This window comes from Neofelis nebulosa, chromosome 12, assembly GCF_028018385.1.
Source record: "Neofelis nebulosa isolate mNeoNeb1 chromosome 12, mNeoNeb1.pri, whole genome shotgun sequence".
NCBI lineage: Eukaryota > Metazoa > Chordata > Mammalia > Carnivora > Felidae > Neofelis > Neofelis nebulosa.
Genome location: NC_080793.1, coordinates 20,689,721 through 20,713,330, shown reverse-complemented (window position 1 = coordinate 20,713,330; position 23,610 = coordinate 20,689,721). Strand labels below are relative to the sequence as shown.

The following is a 23,610-nucleotide window of genomic DNA, read 5'->3' as shown; positions in this document are numbered from 1 at the left end:
ATGCATCAGGAAGGGCCAGCTCAAGTCTTAGGGTCATGTGTGACTTAAAGAAGAAATTTCTAGTGGTAACAACTAGCATTCATTCAGCACTTCTGTGTCAGGCTCTGAGCTAAGTGATTCACATATATTAGTTTATTGTTAACTGATGTAATCTTTATAATAACCCTATGAAGGAGGTACTCTTATTATCTCCACTTTACAGAAGAGGAAACTGAGGCATGGAGCGCTTAACGGGCCTCAGGCTGCCCAGTTGGAAGTGAACAGTAGAGCCGGGATGCCCACTCAGGTCTCACTTCTCTGATGGGTACACTTAACCACTGTTCCCTCCCACTTCTGAGGATGAAGTGGTCAGTTAACAGATGTTAGAGGAGCCTGTTAGGGGCTGGGGGCTGTGCCATCGGCTAGGTGCTTGTCAAGAAGCCAGGGACTTTGAAGGAGCTCAACCAGTGAGTTTATATTGATTTTATAATTAAAGCTAACAGAGCATCTTTGAGAGACCCAAACAGTGTTGTTGTATAGTGACCCAGCATTCGGTCTGAGAAGTGAATTATGCGTTAAATATCAGGAGAATATTAATGCAGGCCTTAGCTGAGGCCACTTGCGAATTTGACCCTGGCCTTGGGTTAGATCGGCCAGGTGAGGTTTAGACACGTCGGCACTTTGCAGAGCATTAGACACGTTTAGTCCCTGTTTCAGATGGAGAAACAAAGGCCCAAGGCTCCCCGAAGTCAGAGTTAGGCTATGCCACCCTGGCCAGGAATGACCTAGAAGGAGCCCCAGCCCTCTGACACGGGCCTCCTCCCCCAGCTCCCGGCCAGGTCCCGGCGCACTTGGTTATTATGCCAAGGCCTGCTTTCTTCCCAGCGCCTGTCTTTTGGCCCAGAACGCCTCATTTTGTTACTTCTCCAGAGGGCCTCTGGCTAAACCCCAAAACCAACAGCACGGACTGCTAAGGAATTAGTGTTAAATTGAGGGGGACAAGGAGAGGTGGTGTTTCTGATCCTAAGAAACAGCCGAATGTGGTTTGGTTTACTTCTCTGTAACCCAACCTGGGTCGATTTTACAGGACCGGTGATCCCTGCACTTGAGGTCAGTGCTGACTTGGTGTGCAGGTTACAAACCACATAGCACAAATGTAGCCAGACTTCACTTATTCTGAGAGGCGTGGGGACTGTGGGGCCTTAACTGTGGAAAATTCTAAAGGAAATGCAGTTTTTGTAACCAAGTAAACGTAGCTACAGGGTTGCTGTAATGAAGAATTATGCCTTTTTTGTCAGTTGAAGGTTTTTAGAGCTGATAGGGCTCTATAGATAATCTGGAGTAACTGTCTCATTTTCAGATAAGGAAACCAAGGATAGAAGAGGTTAAGGGACTCATTGCCTTGCTGTGTAGACCGGTTGCCTAACAAGCAATCAGGATCTTGTAAACAGAGAGATTTGGTCGGGAGTGGGGGGTTGGTGATAAGACCAAATCTCATGCATTCATTCCACAAATACTTAGCGCCTACAAAGGGCCAGGATCTGATCTGGGTGCTGGAAATACAGTGGTGAACAAAACAGAAATCCCTGGCCTTGTGGAGCTCGTTTTCTAGTGAGAGTGGAGGCGATGTAATCAATACATACAATGTGTGGTATGTCATAGGCTAAACAGTGATGGGAGTGAGAGAGAAGCAGAATGGGGATTGGGAGAGCCAGAAGGAGTATTGCATCACCAGAAGGTGACATTTGAAAGGATCTGAAGAAAATGAGGGACTGAACCAAGCAGTCATTGGGGAGAAACACATTCAGGCAGAGAGAACAACAGGTGCAAAGGCCCTGGGGCAGTGGTGTGTAGATTGTGTTGGAGCAGGAGCAAGGAAGCTGATATGGCAGATAGCGCTTTGGAGGCTATCATCAGGACTTTGGCCATTACCCTACGTGAGGTGTTGGGAGCCACTGGAGAGTTTGAGCAGAGGGATGGTATGATATGATTCGGTTTTAAAAGGATCATTCTGGCTGCCAGAAGGTGAATAAACAGCAAGAGGCAGGATTAAAGAGGTGTCGCCAAGAGTTCAGGACAGGCAGGACCTTAAAGTAGCCTTGGAAGTGAGTTTCCAAAGGCTGTATCTTCTCAGGCCCGAGGAATCCAGTTCAGCAAAGCATTGTGTGAGTTCTGAATCCAAATAATGCACACTTCTCCATGGCTGTTCTGCCAGGTCACTTCCTCACCTTCTCTCTAGCCCCGCTGAGGGCCAAGCAGCTCATTAGCACCGTGTTGAGGAGCCCAGACTGCCTGGGTCCAGGTCCCGGGGCTACCCACTGCCTGGTTGTGTGACCTTGGGCTAGTTACACAATCTCCAGTTTCCTCATCTGGAAAATGGGAATTATATTAGACCTTCCCTCATAGTGTTGTCAGTGAAATAGTAATATGCATACGCCTAGCACAATGCCTGGCCCATAGTAGGTGTTCAGGAAACGTTTATTTTTATCACCACCGTGCTGGATTCCCTTCCTAGGAGGAGATGACAGTGGGATGGCGATTGATTTCTTGTTGAGTCTGGACCCTGGAGAGAGGACTGGTGTCAGGGACGAGGGTTGGGGTGGAGCTCATATTTGTCAAGGGCTGACCCCCATCCAGTCACGCACAGATCTCCTTTGGTCCTCCCCTCTGAGGTAGTGATACTGTCCCTCCTCCTCAGAGGGACTTGAGGAATAGGCTTGTCCAGGGTCACACACGTCGTAAAATAGCTTTGGACGTTGCTGAGTCTCGGTCCTTCAGGCCAGGCTTTCTCACTGGTGGACCATTACTTAATCGGATCACCACGTGTGTGCAGCCGCATAATTATTATTATTATTATTATTATTATTATTACTTTTTAAAGAATACCTTCTTGTTGTTTCGCATTTTGGTTTTCAGCAGTAAAATCAAAGTATCCCTGAACAAATTAACTTCATTTGTACAAAAAACTCACAGTAGCAGTTGGCCCCGATGGTGGTCCCTGACCAGTACGATATTAGCAGAATGGATTATTGGAGCATGCTGGGTATATTTTAGCCAGGGCACATCTTTATCTTGATTCTAGGCTTATGGTGCAGTTACTGGAGCTCGGATTTGGTTTCCAGAAATGTGTATGCTCACCATACTAAACTTGGGGCGAAGTCGGGCCACAAAATGCCATAAAATTGCAGGCTGACTCTGGGGACCCTGTACCCATTCCACGAGGCCAGTGCTTTTTTGGTGGGCAGGGCTTCCTGTCTGCCTGATCAGTTACTGTTAAACCTAGGCTCTGCAGATAGGGCAGATTCCGGAAAATTCAGGCATGTCCTTAGGTTGCCCTCTGGAGACAGCCACAGAAATGCAAACTAATGCACATCGAAAGCGGTGAATCATTTTTGCTAAATGGCTTGCGGTGGTCGAGCAGAGGGAGGTGACTGGGGTCCCTAGGGAGCCCTGTGCTCAGTGCACGCACCCAGGAGTTTTCAGTGCACGCACCCAGAAGGAGTCTGAACAGATTCAGCAAGTGGCACCCCTGCACCGACCTGACCCGTTCAGGGCATTCAGAAGTCTCGCCTCGTCCTGAAGAGGCGCCATCTTGAGAAGGGTAACTTGGATCATCCAACCCGGTTGCTTCTTGAGCCCCTTGATGTCAAAGGCCCTCGATCTGAGAAAACAGCTCAGGAAATTTCCACAGCCTCACCGTTTGTCTGGCTCTGCTAAGGGAACAGAAAGATTCTCACCCTCAGCTTGTGCTTCCTCCAGCTTTCCATGCAAAGCGTGATGCTTAAGAATGCCCTTATGCTCCAAACCTACCTTCCTGCTCACTGCCGCCTTCGCATCCTGCAGTGAACTTGGCTGCAGTGTGTCCTCCTCCCCCTCCTCATCGCTGCTGCCTGGGGAGGGGGGTGGCCATGCCCACCACTTATTCTGTTTCCTGGGGCTGAAAAATCGCCCCTCTGCATTCAGTTGGTAGTACTCCATCATTGGCCTACGAGCTGATATTTTTCATAGTTTGGCCAAACTTTCCACGTTTTTGTCTGGCAAGTACTTGGTAAGGATGGGAGAAAAGAACTAACATTTATGGAGCCCCACTATGTGTGAGGTGTTGTGCTGGGTGCCTCGCGTACATCTCTGTCCTTGAATCTTCTAAACAACTCTTAGTGGTTCGCATTAACTTCACCAGCTTCCATGCGAGGAGAGCGGGGCGTAAGTAGGTTAGAAAGCTTGGCAACGGCTCAGCGTCTAGTTTATTACCCCCGAACACCTTGGGAAGACGTGGACCACGTTAGGGGCACATTGGCGGCCGAAGGGCAGCTCCGGGCATCAGCTGTCAGTGTGGGCAGGATGTTGGAGCAGAGGGGTCCTGCTGGGAAGCTTCTTTACCTTTCATTCCAAGGGGAAAGTGGCCGGAGGAGCTGGACGTCAGAGAGAAAGAGAGATAGTAGCTAAGTCTCAGCCTCAGTAGGGAATCATATTGGTGGCAGAGGGAGTGTAATTTTTCTCTGTTCTCACATCAGCCAGCGTGACGACCAACTTAGGAGTCGTCTCGGTCTTCGCTGGTTGAGTCGGCTGCTCTCTGGGGTCTGCATGGGACCCCGCAGGTGCCCCAGAGGGTCTCTGCAGGACTGCGGGCAGGGACTCTGCTGTGATCCCCCCCTCCCTTCCCCACCTGCCAGCGGAGGGAATGCTGTCCGAGTAAGAAATCCTGAGTCTGCAGTGTCCCCGACAGTTGGGTGAAGAGAAACTCAGAAAGGTGAGTCTTGGGAGAGCAGTGCACCTTGCTCACGGTTCCGAATTATACCATCGCTACACCCATTGGACGAGGAATGCAGCGTGTCTCTTTAAAATGCTGTTAGCAATAATTCTTTTTAATGACCTGGGCCAACCTTCCCTGTGCCATGACACCCGTAAAAGAAGTTCCCAGCTGTCCCCGGAGGGCCCCATCCTGCTAAATGTCGGAGTTGGTGACTTGACAGCATTGCTCAAGACTCCTGCTTTTCTCTATTTTAGGTTTAAATTAACCAGGGAATTAACTCTTAATATTTAAATCTTCATGCTGTCTTTCGGAACTGCAGTATTACCCAGCGTTGTGGCTGACTGACAACATACATTGAAGAAAATTAAGTGCCTACGAATTATCTCAAACTAATGATGTATTTATGCATTGTAGGTTATTTTGAATTTCTAGACTGTTAAGAGTTGTTTAATAGGTTAATAGTTTTAATCTATTAATCTAATCTTTTCTGCTTGACTATTTATTAAAATATATCAGTGATACATGACAAATGGAAGCGCAGATAATTCTGAGGGTTATTAAGGCATGGGCGATGTGAAGATTTGAAACACGGGTGGAATAGTAAACACACGGGCCTCGTTATCCGGGTTTGTGGAAACTGGGGTTTTGCTCTAGGGGTCTCTCTCTTGGTCCTTCCTGGCTGGTGGAAGCCGTAGTCTCTAACCTGGTTACGATTCCTGTCCTCGTCACTGAAAGCAGGAGACCCTGTGTCCAAAGGCCGTATCTGAACAGCAGCCATTTTGGAAGACTTCAAGGAGAGTTAGAGGTCAACAGTGAACAAAAAGCCCAAGCACATTTCTCTGTGGCAGACGTGGAACTCCTCGTTCCTTAATTTTATCGCGTTTCTATGTTGCTGTTTGAAGCATCTTAGCATGTGCCCCTGTCTGTCCGGATGCTGAGGATACAGTAGGAGATGAGGGGATGTACTCGTCTCTTGGAATTTCTGGTCCATCAGTCGCTAATTTGTTCATTCATTCAACAGGTGTTTTGTTGTCGTTGTTTTTAGTCGTCTCTTCTTTTTTTTTTAATTTTTTTTTTTTTAACGTTTATTTATTTTTGAGACAGAGAGAGAAAGAGCATGAACAGGGGAGGGTCAGAGAGAGGGAGACACAGAATCTGAAACAGGCTCCAGGCTCTGAGCTGTCAGCACAGAGCCCGACGCGGGGCTCGAACTCACGGACCGCGAGATCGTGACCTGAGCCTAAGTCGGCCGCTCAACCGACTGAGCCACCCAGGCGCCCCAGTCGTCTCTTCTTTTGAGAAGAGAAACAGAAGTCCTCCAAGTGATTCAAAGCCCAGGCGTTAGAGTTGGGCAGATCTGATTGAATCCCATTCTGTCACTAGGAAGCTGTGTGGCCATGAAAAAGTCACTCTGTTTCTCTGATTCTCAGTTTTCTTATCTTAAAGCAAAACTACCCAGCCTGTCAGGCGTTGTGATATGCCTGGCATCAGTGGGACAGTGCATGGATCCGGTGTGAAGCACCATGCCTGGCATGTCACAGCCACCCAGTACGCCACAGGGGCCCTTGTCCTCACTCCCTCATTATGGTACCGTTGCCGTTCTCACCTCCACCTTCACGCTGGCGTATCTATCTCCGGTGATTGTCTGCTTGTGTCGTTCAGCAGACATTAGCTGTCATCTGCTGGGAGCCGGGCACGGGGATACAAAATGGCAGTGGGGTAGAGCCTTTACCCCTGGAGGTCTCTCCCAAGCACGTGGAATCAGAGAGCACATTCAGAGCAGGAGCCGTTTAGAAGCAGAGGGGGCACTCTCAGAAACCACAGGGCTGAGGCTGCAGGCTCCCTGATGGATGTCAGAGAGAGCAGCCACTGGAGAGCCCAGCGCCCCATCTTGGGCCCTGCAGCCTCAAGAGCAGGTGTCATTTTGCAGTACAGATCATCACTTGGTGCACCTTAGACTTTCATGTCTTCTATGTTAGCAATATCTCAACAAAACTGGAGGCCCCGCGTGCTCAGAGAAGAGCAGGGAGTCCGGTGTGGCCAGCAAGGGGGTTGTGTTAGCAGATGAGGCCAGTGGGCGCTTGGAGCATGTCGCAGGGAGCCCTGAGGGTTGCGACGAGGGCTCTGGCTGTTATTCTGGCTGAGATGTGGAACCACAGTGGGTTTTGGGCCTAGAGGTGACATCACCTGGCTTGTTTGGACAGGGTCGCCTTGGCAGCTATGTTGAACGTCGACATCGGGGCGTTGGGCAGGGATAGGAGCAGGAGACCGGCTGTGAGGTATGGGGGTGTGGTTGTGTGTGGTTATGGCAACAAGACAGGAGGCAGGGGAGGGCAGCTGGAACCAGGGGGTGGTCAGGTGCTGGGAAAGAGTAGCCAGGTTCTGGACATACCTTAAAGAGGGAGTTGACAGGATCTGCCAGTAGATTCATTAGTACGCAGTGAGAGAGAGGGAACAGAGGTTAGTTCCAGAGCCGGGGCCCGAGAAGCTGGAGGGATGTAACTGAAATAGAGAAGTCTGCAGTTATTTGACGGTGGCATCGTGGACTGCAAGCTGTAGTGGGATGGGAGTCAGAAGGATAGTTGTCTTGACTTGGGGGGAGGTATGTTACAACAGCTCAGTTGGGGCCTGTTAAATATGGGTCCCTGTGGGGCATCCAGGAGGAGGTGTCCAGCAGGCAGTTTTGTGTGTGCAGGTCTGGAGTTTGGGGGGAAGTCCAAGCTGGAGACAGAATTCGGGATTCATCGTCGCATTGTTAATATTTAAAAACATGAGTCTGGATGAGATCACTTTAGGGAGTGCGTGTGGATAAAGATGGAAGAGGTTCTAGAACTGATCCTTGGGGCATGTCAGTATATAAGGGTTGGGCTGGTGAAGAGGAATTAGCAGAAGATAGAGGAGGGGCCCACCAGGCGAGCACAGAGCCAAAGGGAACAAAGAGCTGGACAGAGGAGAGGGGGAGGAGCTCGTCGAGGGCTACTGACAGAGGACGAGGTCGCTGAGGACGGGAAGGGACCATAGGCTCTAGGAGCATGGAGGTCACCAGGGGCCTTGGGAAGAACAGCCCTGGTGGAACGGGGGAGGCGGAAGCCTCATTGGACTTGGAAGCATTGCCAAGGAGGGCCCTGCTGACTCCCGAATAGGAAGAATCCTTTGCTCTTAGATCATCGGTAGGTGGGCACTTGGGTAGCGCAGGAGGACTTGGTCACCGGTCAGCCTGTGCATCAGGGTAAATGCTGACCCTGAAGTCATGGCTGGATGTGCATTAATTCTTTTAACACCCTGTGCATTTGTGGAGAGTGTGTTTAAGCTCAGCTTGAGGCTACTTAACCCTCATTCCTAATGAGTGGAGTCTTTTAATGAAGTTTTATTCTAGAGGGAGTTAACTAAGTCATTATTTACACACTGATTAGAGATCCGCCCCCCTCCCCCACCACTCTTAACATTGTTTCCGGTGGCTAAAGTGCCAGAGTGAAGAGGCAGTAGCCTTTGCAGGAGGTGGGTGGTCCTCAGGCAGAGCCTCAGGGCACACGGATTCTCTGCTCCCCGCCCTGTGCCCTGTGCGAGGAGACACTTACCCTGCTGGGTGGAGGTCCAGCCTCTACCGCTGCCTTAGATTCCAAGTCCCTTGTCATGCAGGTGGAAAAACCGAGTCAGGCAGGGGTAGGACTGATCTCCGGTGTGCTGAGGATCCCTCGTAAGTACCGTGACCTGGCAGAGCTTCAGGCATTAGCATTTTTGGTGGAATGATGAGGAAATTATACCTGCAAGCAAAGTTGTCTGACTCCTGGGCACATGACGTCATCTGAAACTCCTCCTCCCACATGGCCAGAAATGGCATGGCCTTTGGGTCCCCGGTCCACTGATACAGGGTTTAGTGGGAACAGCACCCGGATAGGAGTCGGGAAAATTGTTTCTGGTCCCTGGAAGGTGCGTGACCTCGCGCATGCCCTTCGTTCACAGTGTTGATTGAGTTGCTGCTGCGCACGGGGCGGTGGTGCCGGGGCTGGGCCTCGTTCTGTGCTTCAGTGTCTGCATCTGGCTGCAGGGCTCTTGTGGATGCCAGATGGGGTGGGGCGGGCCCAAGCACTTGAAGAGCCATCTGGCAAAACCCAGAGGAAGAGATTTGTTTCTGAAACTTTCCCAGGCAGGCTCTGCGGGCACATAGGACCGGCCGCACGCGGCGCTGGGGATGAGTAAGAACGAAGCAGAAGGCGGCTGAGGGTGGTGGAGGGCGGTGGTTTGCAGACTTAATTGCGGTGGAGCGGGTTCTTCAGAGTCTAACACAGGGAGGGTATTAGTCTCCTGCGGCTGCTGTAACAAATTACCACAAGCTGGGGAGCTTAAAACAGAAGCTTGTTCTCTCACACTTTTGGAGGCTCCAGGGGACAATCTGTTCTTTGCCTCTTGCAGCTCTCGTGTCTGTAGCCTTCCTCGACCTGTGGCTGCATTTCTCTAATCTCTGCCTTGGTGGTCATGTTGCCTTCTCTTGTCTGCACTGTCCCTTCTTCTGTCTGTCTTACAAGGACATTGGTCCTTGCATTTAGGGTCCACCGAAGGTAATTCACAATGATCCCGTCTTAAAGTCCTAAAATTAAATACATCCATCTGCAAAGAGGCTTTTTCCAAGTCAGGTCACATTCATAGGTTCTGGAGATTAAGATGTGGGCATATCTTAGGTGGGGGGCGGGGGGGGGGAGGGCACCATTTACCCCACTACAGAGAGAAAGAAGCATGTATATGTAGTACATCAGGCTAAAATCAAAGAGAGAGTAGGGGTCTTGGAGCCCACTCAACACCACTCTTTTCATTCAGGCCTCATTCAGTCCTCTGGACCATTGCTATGGAACCCTTAAGCCTCCAAGGAACACACTTTGGGAACCATTGCTCTAATGAGGGGTCACCGTTCTTAGGGGGCAAGGAGGCCACTTGCTCTGGCTTCTCTCTTGGCCTTCTGGCATGAGCGGTGTATACTTACTGAGAAATATCCTTCTAGTGCCTGACTTTAGATTTTATGTTGAAGTGTGACTCAGGTTAAATATAAAATTCATAGCATATCTTGAGCAACTATTTTGTAGTTATCTATATATAAATCTATTTTACAGCGACACAAATAGAATAGATTATGGAGTGTCAGCATGTAGATAGATTCTGAGTGCTTTTTCACTAATATACCTAATGATTCGTGCTGAGAATATCCAAGGGCTCCACTGTACATTTAAATGGATATAATTAAAATAATGAGCTCTATTTTAAAAAATGATATATGAAAAAAAAATTTTTAAAGAAGTTAGAAGATGCTACACCACTAATTCAAAGTGATATAAGTACTTCGGTGATTCCATTGTTATTAGGACACCTAATTAAATGCAAAGCACCCGAGAAAAGCAACATTTGGGCTTGTAAATCTACAGCATGGAGCCGGGAGAAGTTGCCAGTGTCCTTGGTACCTCCAGGGCTCGGGGATATCCCATTTAAGGGAGTGCCTTTCGGGGGACAGGATAGCTCATGTAGCTCGCAGAGTAAGAGTCTCCTGTGTGGGGGCGGATGGGCGTTCAGAAAGGGGGTCTGACTCCACTTCCAGCTGGTAAGAAAGGCCTCCCAGAGGTGAGGATGTCCTCATGAATCAGTGATGTCATCATCATGGCAGGTGCCATCTGTGGAAATCTACTTGGCCCCAGTAGAGAGCTCCCCGGCTCATCTCTCACCCCCACATTGGCAAGGATCATGGTCCCTCTTTAACAGACAAGGAAACTGAGGTTCAGAGGGGGAGCCCAGCCCAAGGTCACAGGGCGTGTGAATGCCCAGCCTGTCTGATTCCAGCAACTCCTCCGTCCCACCAGGACGTCCTGATGCTGGCAGGGGTCCCTGAGAGCAGAAAAGGACACTGAGTCTGTTTGGGTGGGTGGACAAGCGTTCATAGACCTCAGGCTGAGCTTCCAGGTGTCGGCAGTGAGGAAGGGGGGTTGAGGGTATTTCAGGGGGAGGGTCTGTTCTGTTCCCTCTCTGTGACCTCAGTTGTGGGGAGCACAAGCAGGTTGGACCCTTCATCTCCACTGGGCCTCTTTGCTGTCCTGGGGAACACATCTGCCCTGTGCTTGGGGCTTAACCCTTTGTGCAGGCAGGTTCAGGACCAGCCAGGGCCAAGCCAGAGGGAGTCCTCAGCTACCAGCCTGCCTAGCAGCCCCCCTGAGACCCGCGGGCTTTGTTCTTGCCGGGCTGGCATTCGGGTTCAGACAGGGTCCCCGAGCTCCACCCCTGTGCCCAGTAAGCCAGCAGGATTGGTGGTTAGCATCCCCGTGGTCCGTCTCTGTCAGGGAGCAGCGACTTCAGCAGCTGTCACCGGTTCCCATGGGCATGATCACCTCTGCTGTATGAGTCACTCTAGATGAGGTCCTGGATTTACATTTTTGTGGTTGATCTTCACAATACCTTTTGAGCAGATACGGGGCTCCCCACATCACTTATGTGGAAACAGGCTGTTTCCTCATCTGTAAAGCAGAGATAATCCCAGGACTTCCTCACCATTTGTTAACGGAGATGAAAGAGATGAAAAGAGTCCGTATATTAGAACAGTCCCGGCACATAAAAAGCAACTTCAGTGTTTCTTCAGTAAGTAAAAGAAATGAACACTGAGGCGATCGAACCATCCCGATCTATGTTTCCTGATGCAGAGAAGGGTAAGAGCCCAAAGAGTGTATGGTGGCCCTGATGTGGCACACGCCGGGAGGAGGTGTCACTGGGCCCACTGAGTGCTAAGGATGCCGTAACAGTTCGTCATTATTAAGAATAGTAATGATGACCATGTCTTGATAGCTGTTACAGGCCAGCCACTGTGCTGAGTGTTTTGTTAGTTGATTGAAATCTGCCTGCCAATCCTGTTAGCTCCATTTTTGCAGATGGGAAAACTGGGGCATGGAGGTTGGGCAGCTGGTGGCTCAAGTCACACACCAAGGAGGTGCCTGACGGGACAGCCCTGGCTCCTGGCTGGTTCCCCACAAGCCTGCCTTTTTTTAAGACATTTTTTTCTAACATTTATTTTTGAGAGAGACAGAGAGCGAGCAGAGAGAGGCAGAGAATCCCAAGCAGGCTCTGTGCCATCAGCGCGGAGCCCGATGCGGGGCTTGAACACAAACCATGAGATCATGATTTGAACTGAAATCAAGACTCAGATGCCCAACTGACTGAGTCACCCGGGCCACTCCCAGCCTACCTCTTCACTCTGGCTTGGTCCATCTGAGTCCTGAACAGTAGTCAGCTCGAGCTGCCATTACAGAAGACCACAGACCGGGTGGCTTGGACAACAGAAATATATTGTCACACGGTCATGAAGAGTGGAAGTCTGAGATCACAGTGCCAGCACAGTTGGGTTCTGGTGAGAACCCTCTTCGTGGCTTACAGACAGCCACCTTCTCTCTGTCGTCACGTGGTGGGGAGACAGAGATTTGTCTTCCTGTTCTGTCAGATTAGGTCCCTGTGACTTTATTTATTAACCTTAATTATCTCTTAAAGACCCTGTGTCCAGCTGTAGTTGTGTTGGGGATTAAGAGTTCACCATACAGGAGCGCCTGGGTGGCTCAGTCATTTAAGTGTCTGACTTTGGCTCAGGTCATGATCTCGCAGTTCGTGGGTTCAAGCCCCACATTGGGCTCTGTGCTGACAGCTCGGAGCCTGGAGCCCGCTTCAGATTCTGTTTCTCTCTCTCTGCCCCTCCCCTGCTCTCTCTTTCTCTCTCTGTCTTTCTCAAGAATAAATAAACATTTAAAAAAAAAAAAAAGATTTCACCATACAAATTGGGCAGGTCAGGGACACAGTTCAGTCCATACTAGGACCTCCCCAGTGGCCTTTTGCTGTCCCCTCCTCATTAGCTGGGACCCTCCTCCTCTCTGCTCAGTCACCAACCTGAGAGAAAGTTCAGAGCTGGGAAGGACAGTGAATGTGACAAAAACTCATGCTCCTGTGACAGATGGAGCTGCTGAAGCCCAGAGAAGAGAAAAATCTTGTCCAAAGTCCTACAACAAGCCCGCTTCAGATCCAGGGTCAGAACCCGGGTCCCTGCCTCCCAGCCTGGCACCTCCACGAAGCTCGGTTGGCATGCTAGTGGGCTTGCCTGAGTGTGCTTCAGGTGTGGGCCTTCAAGTTCAGTCCAGAAGCTTCTCTGAAGCAGTGGAGAGGGCTGGATGTGACAGGGTGGCATCCCTGGGCTGGCACGTGATGTGATCTCCCAGTGTGGCACACCTTGGCCTCAGTACCTCAGAGGTGGGAGTGATAGTGATGATCCCCTTGCCAGAAGGCTCCCCCTTATGATAACACAGAGAGTCACGTTGAACCGCTCTGTTCAAGAGATGTCAAGGCTTCATGCCTTGGCCTGCCACCTGTCTTGTGTGTGGCCCTGGGCAAGTCCCAGTTGTGCTCTGGGCCACAGTGTGCCCCCCCGTAAAGGAGGTTCGGTGGTCTGTGCCCTCCCTGCCCACCTCAATATTGAGCTCCATTACCTTGAGAATATTTTCTGGTATTTGCAGAGCCACGTGGAAGCCAGAATGGTAAGGTCTGATGAGGCTTTTGGCTTGTAGTCTCCCGTCGGTGAGATGGAACAGGGAGGGGCTTGGATGAATCTTCAGCCCTTCCGCCAAGGAGGGAAGGGAACAGCACTGGGCACTTTGTACCCATCAAGCCACTTAAACCCTTGCTGTCCAAAGTGCAGGTCGAAGACCAGCAGCATCGGCCTTGCTGCACGCTTGGTTAGAAAAGCAGAATCTCAGGACGCCTGGCTCACGGTTTGTGAGATTGAGCCCCGTGTCAGGTTCTTTGCTGTCAGCTCGGAGCCTGCTTGGGTTTCTCTCTCTCTCTCTCTCTTTCTCTCTCTCTCTCCGTCCCTCCCCTGCTCATGCTCTTCTCTCCCTCTCAACAATAAATAAACATGAAAGAAAAGAAAAGAAAAGAAAAGAAAAGAAAAGAAAAGAAAAGAAAAGAAAGAAAGAAAGAAAAGAAAAGAAGAAAGAGAGAGAGAGAAAGAAAGCAAGAAAAGCAGAGTTTTAGGTTAAACCCCAGATCTGCTGAACGAGAATTTGCATTTTACCAAGATTCTCAGCTGATTGATGTGCATATCAAACCTGGAGAAGAACTGATTTCAACCACCTGTAGCTGCCCTCGTAGGTCTTTTCTAACCCCAGTTATAGGAGTTACTGGGCACATTTAGACCTCTTTAGATCTGTAAAATGAGTGGCGTTGGACCCATACTAGCCCAGTGATTTTCAAACGGTGTTCCTCGGAGCCCTGGGGTTCCCTGGAGGACCCCTAGGGGCCGCCATGGGTGCCGGTGCTTCAAGGTGAGATTCACGGAGAAATGGGTCTGTCACTAAACATTTCGCAACCCCCTGGGCTGGTGGGCTCCCAGATAGGTCTGGGGGCCGGCACGGGGTCCACGCTGAACAGACTCTCTTCTTTCCCAGGGAGCGCTTGAAGCGCAGCCAGAAGAGCACCAAGGTGGAGGGGCCCGAGCCCGCGCCGGCCGAGGCCTCCCTGAGTGCCGAGCAGGGAACGATGACGGAGGTGAAGGTGAAGACAGAGCTACCTGATGACTACATCCAGGAGGTGATCTGGCAGGGGGAGGCCAAGGAGGAGAAGAAGGTGGTCAGCAAGGACGGGCCAGGCGACGTGCCCGCCGAGATCTGCGTGGTGATCGGTGGCGTTCGTAACCAGCAGACCCTCGGTGAGTGCCTCTCCGTGAGGGTCAGGGCCGGGACCCGGGCGTGGGGTCAGAGTCCTGGAGAGAAGAGTCCTGCCTGTCCGTGGCTGAGAGAACCGTAGGTGGCTCCGCTTTGCCCTTGGGGAAGGACGTAGGTTCCTTAGACCTGCCTCTGCTTGGACAGTTGTAGTCTGGACCTCTTCTTTCCTTCCCTGACATGCCAGAGCCCTATCCGTGCTTTAAGACTTGCTCGGGTCAGGTGCCCGGAACTTTCTGTAGGTGTGGCAAATCCCTCATGGCGTGGGGTTCCCGTGCCCCAGGTAGGTCTAGCACCGCCACGTCGCTCGTTGTCCTAAATGCCTGTCTGCATTTATTTTCTCCTTGGCTTCACCGCGGGCTCCTGCAAGCAGCTCCCAGTGCACGTCCTGCTTGGAACAGGCCCCCTCGGGACCGGACTCGTGACAGACTGGCACCTTCCCCTGCCTCTTCTGGTCTGGGTCCGGTTCAGAGGAGCTCTGTGGAAATGAGTTTCTTAGAAATTCTCTCTCCCCCCTCACTTTCCAGCGGGAGCCAGGGGATTCCCCTCAGGGCCACCTGCACCCGGCGGGGCTCACAGACCCAGATGCCCGCAAGGCCTCCCCCAAAACACACACAGAGGGGCTCGGTCCTCAGCTGCCGCCGGAACTGGGTGGGAGACGGGCTCAGTGTAGACGTGCCACACGCCAGAAGTGAGAAATCTGATGTGAATTCTTTTGGCTTTAAATGTTGGCAACTAATCTGACTTTTGAAATCTGCCAAGCAAAACAAACCTGTCTGTGGGTCGGAGTCACTCCGAGGCCACAGGTTTGCAAACCCTGGTCTGTGAAGTCCGAGTGCCTCGCCTGCCATGGAGGACTTGTCTCGCCTGTTCCCAGACTTCCCTTCTCATCCGCGCTGCTCCACGTTTCCCGTGCTCAGTGTGTTCTTAGACGCTGCCACCCCCCTCCCCTCTGCCTGTCTTTCCTGGTCCAGCTCTGGCTCACTTCCTCCTGACTTCTGGCTCACGTCTCATGTCTGGCACACAGGGCCTTGTGCGGAGATTCCCCTGTTGCGTGTCCCCAAGTTTATGCTCAAGTCCTGTTGCCTTTTCTTCCCAGCTGCCGAGGCTCAACCTCGTGTTCCCTTTCCCGGCTGTTCTCTGTGGTTCCTTGTGACCCTGTCAGCCCCATCTGGGTCGTTGAGGCATCCCACTGACAGCCATGCCTGTGTGTCTTTCTGCCCTCACCTGCCCTCTACTCTGGCTGCCAGGGGCCTTGGCAAAAACAAATCAGTGACCATGTCACTCCCTGCTAATAAACTTGGGGTTTCCCACTCTGCTGTGTCAGGTCAAGGCCATAGTATCGAGATCCTCTGTAACCTGATCCCTCTTTCCTATTTATGATCTTTTTGGACCTTTCGTTCTAGCACACTCTGCCTTTATGCAGCATTTCTTGCCCTTTGCTCATACTGTTCCCTCTCCCTGGAAAGCCTTTGTCCATTTCCACATGCCCAAATCCAGCCCATCTTTGAAGGCCGGCTCCTGTGCCGCCACCTTCCAGAAGCTTTCTTTAACCTCTTCTGATCACAGTTCCATTTATACCCTACCCCTCACGTGAGTACTTCCCGTTATTTATTTAAAAAATTTTTTTTTAAGTTTATTTACTTATTTTGAGAGAGAGAGAGAGGTGGAGAGAGAATGCCAAGCAGGCTCTGTGCTGTCAGTGAAGAGCCTGACGCGGAGCTCGAATCCACAAACCTAAGACATCATGACCTGAGCCGAGATCACGTCGGATGCTTAACCCACTGAGCCACCCAGGAGGCTTTCCCATTATCTATTTTAAATTAGAGGGGCCTTGCCTGTGCCTACCTCTGCCACGAGACTAGGAGCCCCTGGACTTTTCTGACCCGTGCCTCTGTGCTCCCTGCTCCCACCCCGCAATGCCTAGTAGGGACTGGCTTCTAGGGAGCAGTATTGACATTGGGGCCATAACTGTCAGGATGGGGCTAAGTTATGCCTCCGCAACAAATGAGCCTGAGAGTGATGAGATCTTAGTAGCTCAAAACCACAAAGGTTTATTTCTTAAGTCATATTACGTGCCTATTGTGGGTCATCTGGGGGCTCTGCTCTGGACCCAGGCTAAAAGCAGCTATTGTATGAAATGCTGCCAGCCAAGGGACAGAGGGAGAGAAAGCTCTGGAGAGATTCACACTAGCTATTACCTGCTACAGCCCAGAAAGGAGAAAAGTTAAGTTCCCTCCCTGTCATTGGCCTCATTAGTCACATGGCCCCTCCCCATCTCAGGTGGCCGGGAAATGCCATCATCCCTCATGACAGAATTGGAATGAACCAGAAGTATTTGGTGAAGAGCAGGAGTAACTTAGCTCAGTGTCCAGTGGAAGAAGGGGCTTATCAGGAGCCCATGTCTGTCCTTCTTCCCTCAGTATTCACTCTCCCAGAGCCAAGGCCAGTGTTAGCTACCCCAAGAGAGGGTTTGCCCTTCCTCACTTTGGGGTGTGTGTTTTGAGACTCATGGGGCCCAGGAGATATATGTATGTGTCTTCACCCGGAGATGGCCAGTGAAGGGTAGTTGATTCTGAATCTTGGGCTGGAGCCAGCAGCCAGGATTTGGTGGGGAAGGCCTATAGCAGCCATGCTAGGCAAGTGTTGGGAGGAGTCCTCCCTGGGCCAGCTGCCTGCACAGCAAGAGGCCCCACGGCCTCGTGCCAGCCTCTGATGGTGATTTCCAACTCAGCGGTCGCTCAGCAGCAGGGTCCTTGGCCTTGCTGTGCCTTAGTGTCCTCTGCTATCCAGTGAGGCATGCTCCCTGTCCTGCCCACCTCATGGGTGTGCAAATCAAAAGAGGCAGTGGAGGAGGACAGCATTGTGCAGAGAGAATGAGCTTGGGTCTTCAGTCTGGAAGTGAATCCGGGCTCTCTGATGTCATAGCTGTTGGACCTCAGGCAGGCTACTTGACCTCTCTGTGCCTCAGTTCTCACAATTGCAAATTCCTGGGGTTCCGTGAAGATTCAATAAGATGATGTACATAAAACACTCCGCATTGTACTTCGTAAATGATTTGCTATTATTATCAGTAGTATTAGCGTGACTCTTCAAGGGGGAAGAGTACCTCTTTGAAGTACCACTTCAAGGGGGAAGAGTGGTAATAGTTTCTGCTTTTTTTAAAGCCTAAGAAATAAGCCAGTGTGGTGTAGAGGAAAAAACATGGGGTGGGGAAAAAGGTTGGCACTGGATGAGGTGTCAGAAGACATGGGCTCTGACTGAGCGTCTAATTTGAGTCTCCATTTTCTCATCTGAGGACTGGACAGGGCAATCTGTCCTATCCCTGGGGCCCCTTCTAGTCCTCCCTCCCTAGAATCCAGGGACATTTCTAAGTAACCTGCTTTTGGCAAACTCTTCACGAAAAAGGAGTAAAGCCACAAGTCAGAGGAGTAAAAAAGAGAAAAAGGAATAAAGCCACTCCCGCAAGTCGGGAGTGGAGCCGCCATTTTGGAGCCTGTACTGTCGCAGGGCCTGGGAGCACTTCCTGCTCGTTATGGAGGCTCATCTCGCATCCATCAAGGCAGACCTTCCTCCTCGAGGGTGTAGTTTCTACCGACGGTCAGGCTCGGAGAAATCTGGTTTGGCCTCAGTGCCAGGAAAGAAAAGCATTAAAAAAAAAATCAAATAGTTAGAATTGAGCTTTTTGAATTCATCTCATCTCAAGACAACAACTAGATTTTGTCTTGTGGGCCAAGTAATTGCTGCTGTTTATAAGGAGTCCTGTGTTCACGATTCTAAAGGGTGGCATGATTGATTATTGATGTCTGCCATGGACGTGGAGATGGTCAGTGGGGCTATACGTGCCATAGATTTGACCCCCCTTATCCCCTCATTTTATAGAGGGGCAAACAATTCTACAGAAAGGAAGAGTTGCCCTGGGCCACACAGCAAGTCAGTGATATTTCCTTCCACTTCCTGAAGGGTCCATCCCCCTCACAGCAAATCCCTCCCGCCTGGAATGAAAACAAGGAGGGAAAGCCCTCTCAGGGATGTGGCCAGGAGCAGAATCCCGGTTAGAGCCATCCCTTTAAATGTGCACCTGCCACGGTGTGCATTCTGTGCCCCGGTGGCCGGGTGTCGTGGAGTTAACGTGTTCCCCCGGCACTTGGCAGAGAAGCCTGAGGTTCTGCAGAGCCAAGGGCCTCCGGAGCGCCCTGCTCACCCAGCCGCGCTCGGGGCTCAGAGCCGGCCTCTGTAGCCGAATAGAATAGCGTCCCTGTTTGGTCACTCTGTGCTGTGCCATGCGGGTACCTCCCGTTTGCCTTTCCTCTGAGCTCCATCCCCCCTTGTCCCCACCCCCGGGTCCTCACTGGTCCTGTAACTGCCATCAAACAAACAGTGTTCCCAATGACACAAACATCATCTGAGGCACTTCCCATGGAGGAGCTGGGGCTTGGACACGTGCGTGGCACTTGGCAGCTTCCCAGGCTGGGAGAGTCAGGAGGGGCATCCGTGCCCAGGAGGCTGGCTGCCAAGCTTGCAGTGTCGGCTGCCGTTTCCCAGCTGCCCAGAAGTTCCCCGTGCTGAGAAAGATATCTCTCACTCTTAGAAAGAACGTCACTGCCACTGGAGCCAGTGTGGGGAAACTCAGGGGTTTTCAGCAAGAAGAGCAGAGATCGTAATATTGAACTTGATGACTTTATTGGATAAGACCAGAAGTGAAAGGAAGTGAGGCAACAGATTCCTGTTTCCACCTGTCAAGCTGCATGCGGACCTCTGCACAGCAGCCCGAGGAATGGTAGTGCCACACTTGAGGTTTCAAGAACACCATGGAGAATTCTGAACACAAGGTATTCCCGTTGTTACACCTCGGTCCACAGTCGTGGCAGGCATTGCTAATTGATCCCTGCACACTGTAACAGTGCACTTCAGAATCCTTCTCAACACAGTGCTCACCACGACGTCACTGCCAGTCAGCCAGAGTTGAAAAATAATACGAAGTGGGAACCTGCTTGCCCTTCTTGTCCTAGATGGTAAAGAGGAGGCAAGCGGAGTTTACAACAATCAGGACATTCAGTCCCCGGAACATTTCCTGACAGATAAGGATGCTCAGATGCCATGATCTGCGTGGTCAGAACGTACTACCAAGCAGTGGGTGCTCTTCTCTGTGGGGTGGGAGCATCGGCCCTTAATCCTGGGGAAGTTGCACATGAGGGAGCCCAGGAGGAGCAGCAGGTGCTCTCCTCAGATACGGGGTGTGGGCCAACCAGGTTATATCCAGAGAGTTCATTCTTGGCGTGGGGAGGAGCCCCAAAGAAGAGCTAAGGGCTTTTTGTCCTGGGGAGGAAGAGACTGGGAGCAGGGCCAGTGGGGGTGTGGGGGAGATGATGGGGGATAAGTATTCACAACTTGAAGCATTTGAGGGGGAGGGGAAGGAGCGGACACATTCTTTAGAATGTTGAGCTCCAACCGATACAGGGCCGTCACCAGGAGGTGATTTCAATTCTGTAAAAGGAAGGCGTCTGTGACTGTGGGAACTGTTTAGAACTGGATATAGGCCTGTGAGGGAGAGAGTTCTATCTTGGAAATCTCTGGATGGGATGCAGGAGGCACAGTGAAGGCTCAGATGGGGGACTACATGGATGTTTCTAGGCAGTGAGCTTTGAGCATCAAGGGGTAGAGGTGTTTGCACACGTGTAGGGTTGCCCCGGGGAGGAAGCGCAGGGAAAGGAGGCGGTGGCTCAGCCACGGCTCTGGAAGGAGCAGGCCATCATTCAGACACGGCCATACGGGTGTTGGTCTGTGACAAACCCAGGCAGGGGTGCCAGGTCCTGCTCCGTGGCTCCAGCTGATAGTTTCCTGTTTCAGTAGGTTGTTGGCAGGGCTTTGTACCTGAGCCTGCCAGAACTAACACTCAGCTCTTGGCCACAGCCACCAGGGAAGCGGGGCAGAGAGTAGGGGATAGGGGAGTTCTGGCTGCCCTCCCGGGCACGTCTTATCTCTGCAACTGGCTCTTCATCTGCTGGTTCAAGGTGGGCAGGGGTCCTAGTTAGAGCGTCCCCGTGGGAAAGGGCCCCTGGACTATAATCCAGGAGACCCAGGACCTGCCCCGCTGTGGAGTCTTGGACAGGATCCTTAACCTCTCTGAGCCACACTGTCTTCATCGATCCGTGGGTGTAGTAACATCCGCCTGTCTTTCCAGTAGACTTGTTGGGGGCAGAGCGAAGTAATAGGTATGAAAGCGTTTTTACGCAGGAGACCCAAAATGCAAAGCAGATACCAGCAGTATTAGCTGAAGCCTCAGGACATTGACATACCTGGGGTTACATCTGGAGAGACAGGAACCAAAAAGGCCAACGGCTTTCCAGCTTCTTTTTGTTCATTACCTCCCAGAAGAATTTTGAGAAATCGTACATTCTTTCATATTTTTGAGTTGACGTCTCACATTTTTATCCAGAGTTTAGATAATTTCAAAGGATATAATTTCTGGAGTATTGTGTAAAAAAAAAAAGTGTCATTTTGGAAATATAACCGTGAAACCATTGTTTTAAATGTATCCAAGAGAATCCAAACCCACTGCGGTTTGATATCTGCCATCATCCATTTTAAAAACATACGAACAAGCTCGTCTTTAACAGTCAGAAATTTTACATCTTTCCTTTCTCTCCTTGAACTCATATTTCCAGTCCACTTCCCTCGCAGGATTTTATCCTAATGTAATATATTTTTTATGCTTGAGAGTCTTTTATTGATCGCTGTTTTACAGTCATCTCCCACAACAAGATGTACATAAATTGAAATAGAAATTTCTTAAAAATTTTGTTGGGATCATAAAACTGTACTTTTTAAAATGCCCCCCCCCCCGATCGAGTTATTATTAGTATACAGTTTGTCAAAAACAAATTCAGATAAACAGTAAATGTAAAAATAAACAATTAATTGAAAATGCACCTCTTGATGAAATGGATGGGGCTTCATTTCTTTTTCAATTGGCTCCTATTTCAGTGAATTAGTATTTCTTCTTGTTGCACGAGACAACATTCAGCTTTCATTGAACTCCTGTGTTTTGGTTTCCATACGCGGAAGTACTTAGAAAGCTTAATCACATACGTAAGGCACCAGGGATGGATGGAGTTTTGAGCGTCACTCAATTTTTGGAACTCTTTCCAAATTGTGTACTGAAAATTGCACGGGGTCTGTCATCAGACGCTGTTGTTAATGGTTTCTCGGCTGACAGCTCCGTTAGATGCTTCTTCAGTTTTGTTAAGAGCAAAGAATTGGGAATCACCTGATTCACCGAAGGCGTTGCTCCCTAGATTTCACCCACTTTCTAGGTCTGCTCTTAAACTTGGGATTCCCTCTTTGCTTGGAGCCTTGAGGTGGGCAGCCCCCATTGGGGGGGCACCATGGTGGGATGGGGGACAAAGGAACCACCTTGTTTGTAGTGCATAAGGGTGGGGTTAGGAGGGAAGTAGGAAGGAGGGCCAGCTGCGTGGGGCCTCCCCAGCCACTGCCACGTCTCCAGCACATTGAATTTAGGGAAGAATACATTTGAAAGTTGATGATTGGGGTATTGACTCTCTTAAAACTGACTGCTCATGTATCCCCAGGTGATTTGTACTCTGCTTGGAAGACCCTGGACCCAAGGACATTTGGTCTGAGTCCAAGCCCTGAGAGGCTCAGGAAACCCACTTGTCCATGATTTACTACCTCTCCAGGTCCCTCGTCCCCAGTAGGCTGTGGGCCCAACTCGTGCTGGGTCCTGGAACCAAGAGGGCTGGGTGTTCCTTGGCACTCCCACCCCCTTGAGACCCCTCTGGTCTCAGCTGGCCTCACCTGATCTGTCCCATCCTCTTGGGAAAGGAGCCAGGCTTTCTGCCAGGTGCTTCTGGAAAATGCTGGAAAGGTGCTATTATTCAGCACCTGTGGCTTCTTGTGTCAGTAGCAACAGCAGGGTTGGGGAGAGGTAGAGGCTTGGCTCCCATGTGCTGGCATGCTCTGTCAGCTGCTCCTGGCAGCCGTGATAGGGGATAGGGGACTCCAGGGGTCCTGTGGTAGGACCAGACATGGTGCCGGGGTGGGGGTGGGGGTGGGGGTGGGATCTGCTGCCCGGCAGCACTTGGGGGGAGCCCCGGGACTGAAGGGGAATCCCCTTGGCGTCTGGAGGTGACCTGGTGTCGTGCCAGTAGGATGGTTCTGGAGGCCTGAAGGCTGGCCAGCCGTTAGCTGTGGGTAGCCCCAACCGTGGGCCATCTGGTCCCTAGAATTTTCATGTGCATCACCGAAATGGGTATTGAGTTGTCCCAACCACACGAGGACTTCTGGAAGGATGGAGGATGGGCATGAGACCTGACTGCAGTCGGCAAATGGTACATGTTAACAGGCATCATCTCTTTTTGGTGCTTACCCAGAGGTGTGGCGGTCACACACATAGGTTCTGGATCAAGGTCGATCTGGGCAGCCTTTGGCCATATGTGTCCCTCCAGCCCTCGCTTCCTTCATCTGAACAGTGGGGAGGATAATCACCTGTCTTTCTGGGTGTGTGACGGGGAGCTGAGCTGACGTGTGCCGAGGCACGGAGTCCATACCCTGCCCTCTTTGGCTCTGTGAGCTGGGCATGTCGCCGCACACCCGGCCAGCTTCCGCTTCCTCACCTGTGCGTTGGGCTCAGAGGCCAAGCCTGTGCAGAGACGTAAGAGAGGCTCGAACGAAAAGTGTTAGAGCACCTGGCATTTAGTAGACCATGATGGTGACGACAAAAGGGTAGCTGGGGAACCCGCAGAGTGAGGAAGCTTACCTGGCAGGGAGTCAGGCCTCCGGCCAGGACGGTCTGAGCTGAGAATCCCCCGGAAGGCTGGTCAGCGCCCCATGCGCCACACTGGGATATGCAGTGGCTGTGGGCTGGGGGACATAAGACCACGGCATACGCGGGGCATGGCCTCCCTGTAGGCTCATTTTGCTGGAAGGCTTCTGGGGAGAAGCATTATAACCATACTACGAATAATGTTATGTTATAAGTCAGAGAATAGAGAAAACAAAACTTTGGGGGGATTTGGGCCTGTAGCCGCTGCTTTCTGCCATAGGCCAGCCTCCCAGCGGAATGTGTGGATGTCCCCTGCCAGGACAAGTTCTTTAGTGAAAATGTAGACAGCACGATCTTGGTCACCCTTC

At 51.1% G+C, this 23,610-nt stretch overlaps 1 protein-coding gene across 5 annotated transcripts in view; it reads left to right on the top strand.

Moving 5' to 3' along the window:
- ZNF618 (zinc finger protein 618) overlaps positions 1 to 23,610 on the top strand; it is a 180,379-nt gene that overhangs the window by 105,351 nt on the left and 51,418 nt on the right. For all 5 annotated transcript variants that reach the window (XM_058694421.1, XM_058694420.1, XM_058694422.1 and 2 more), the window contains exon 3: positions 14,185 to 14,444. In XM_058694421.1, the coding sequence (XP_058550404.1) occupies positions 14,185 to 14,444 (260 nt within the window). The remainder of the gene's footprint in view (positions 1 to 14,184; positions 14,445 to 23,610) is intronic.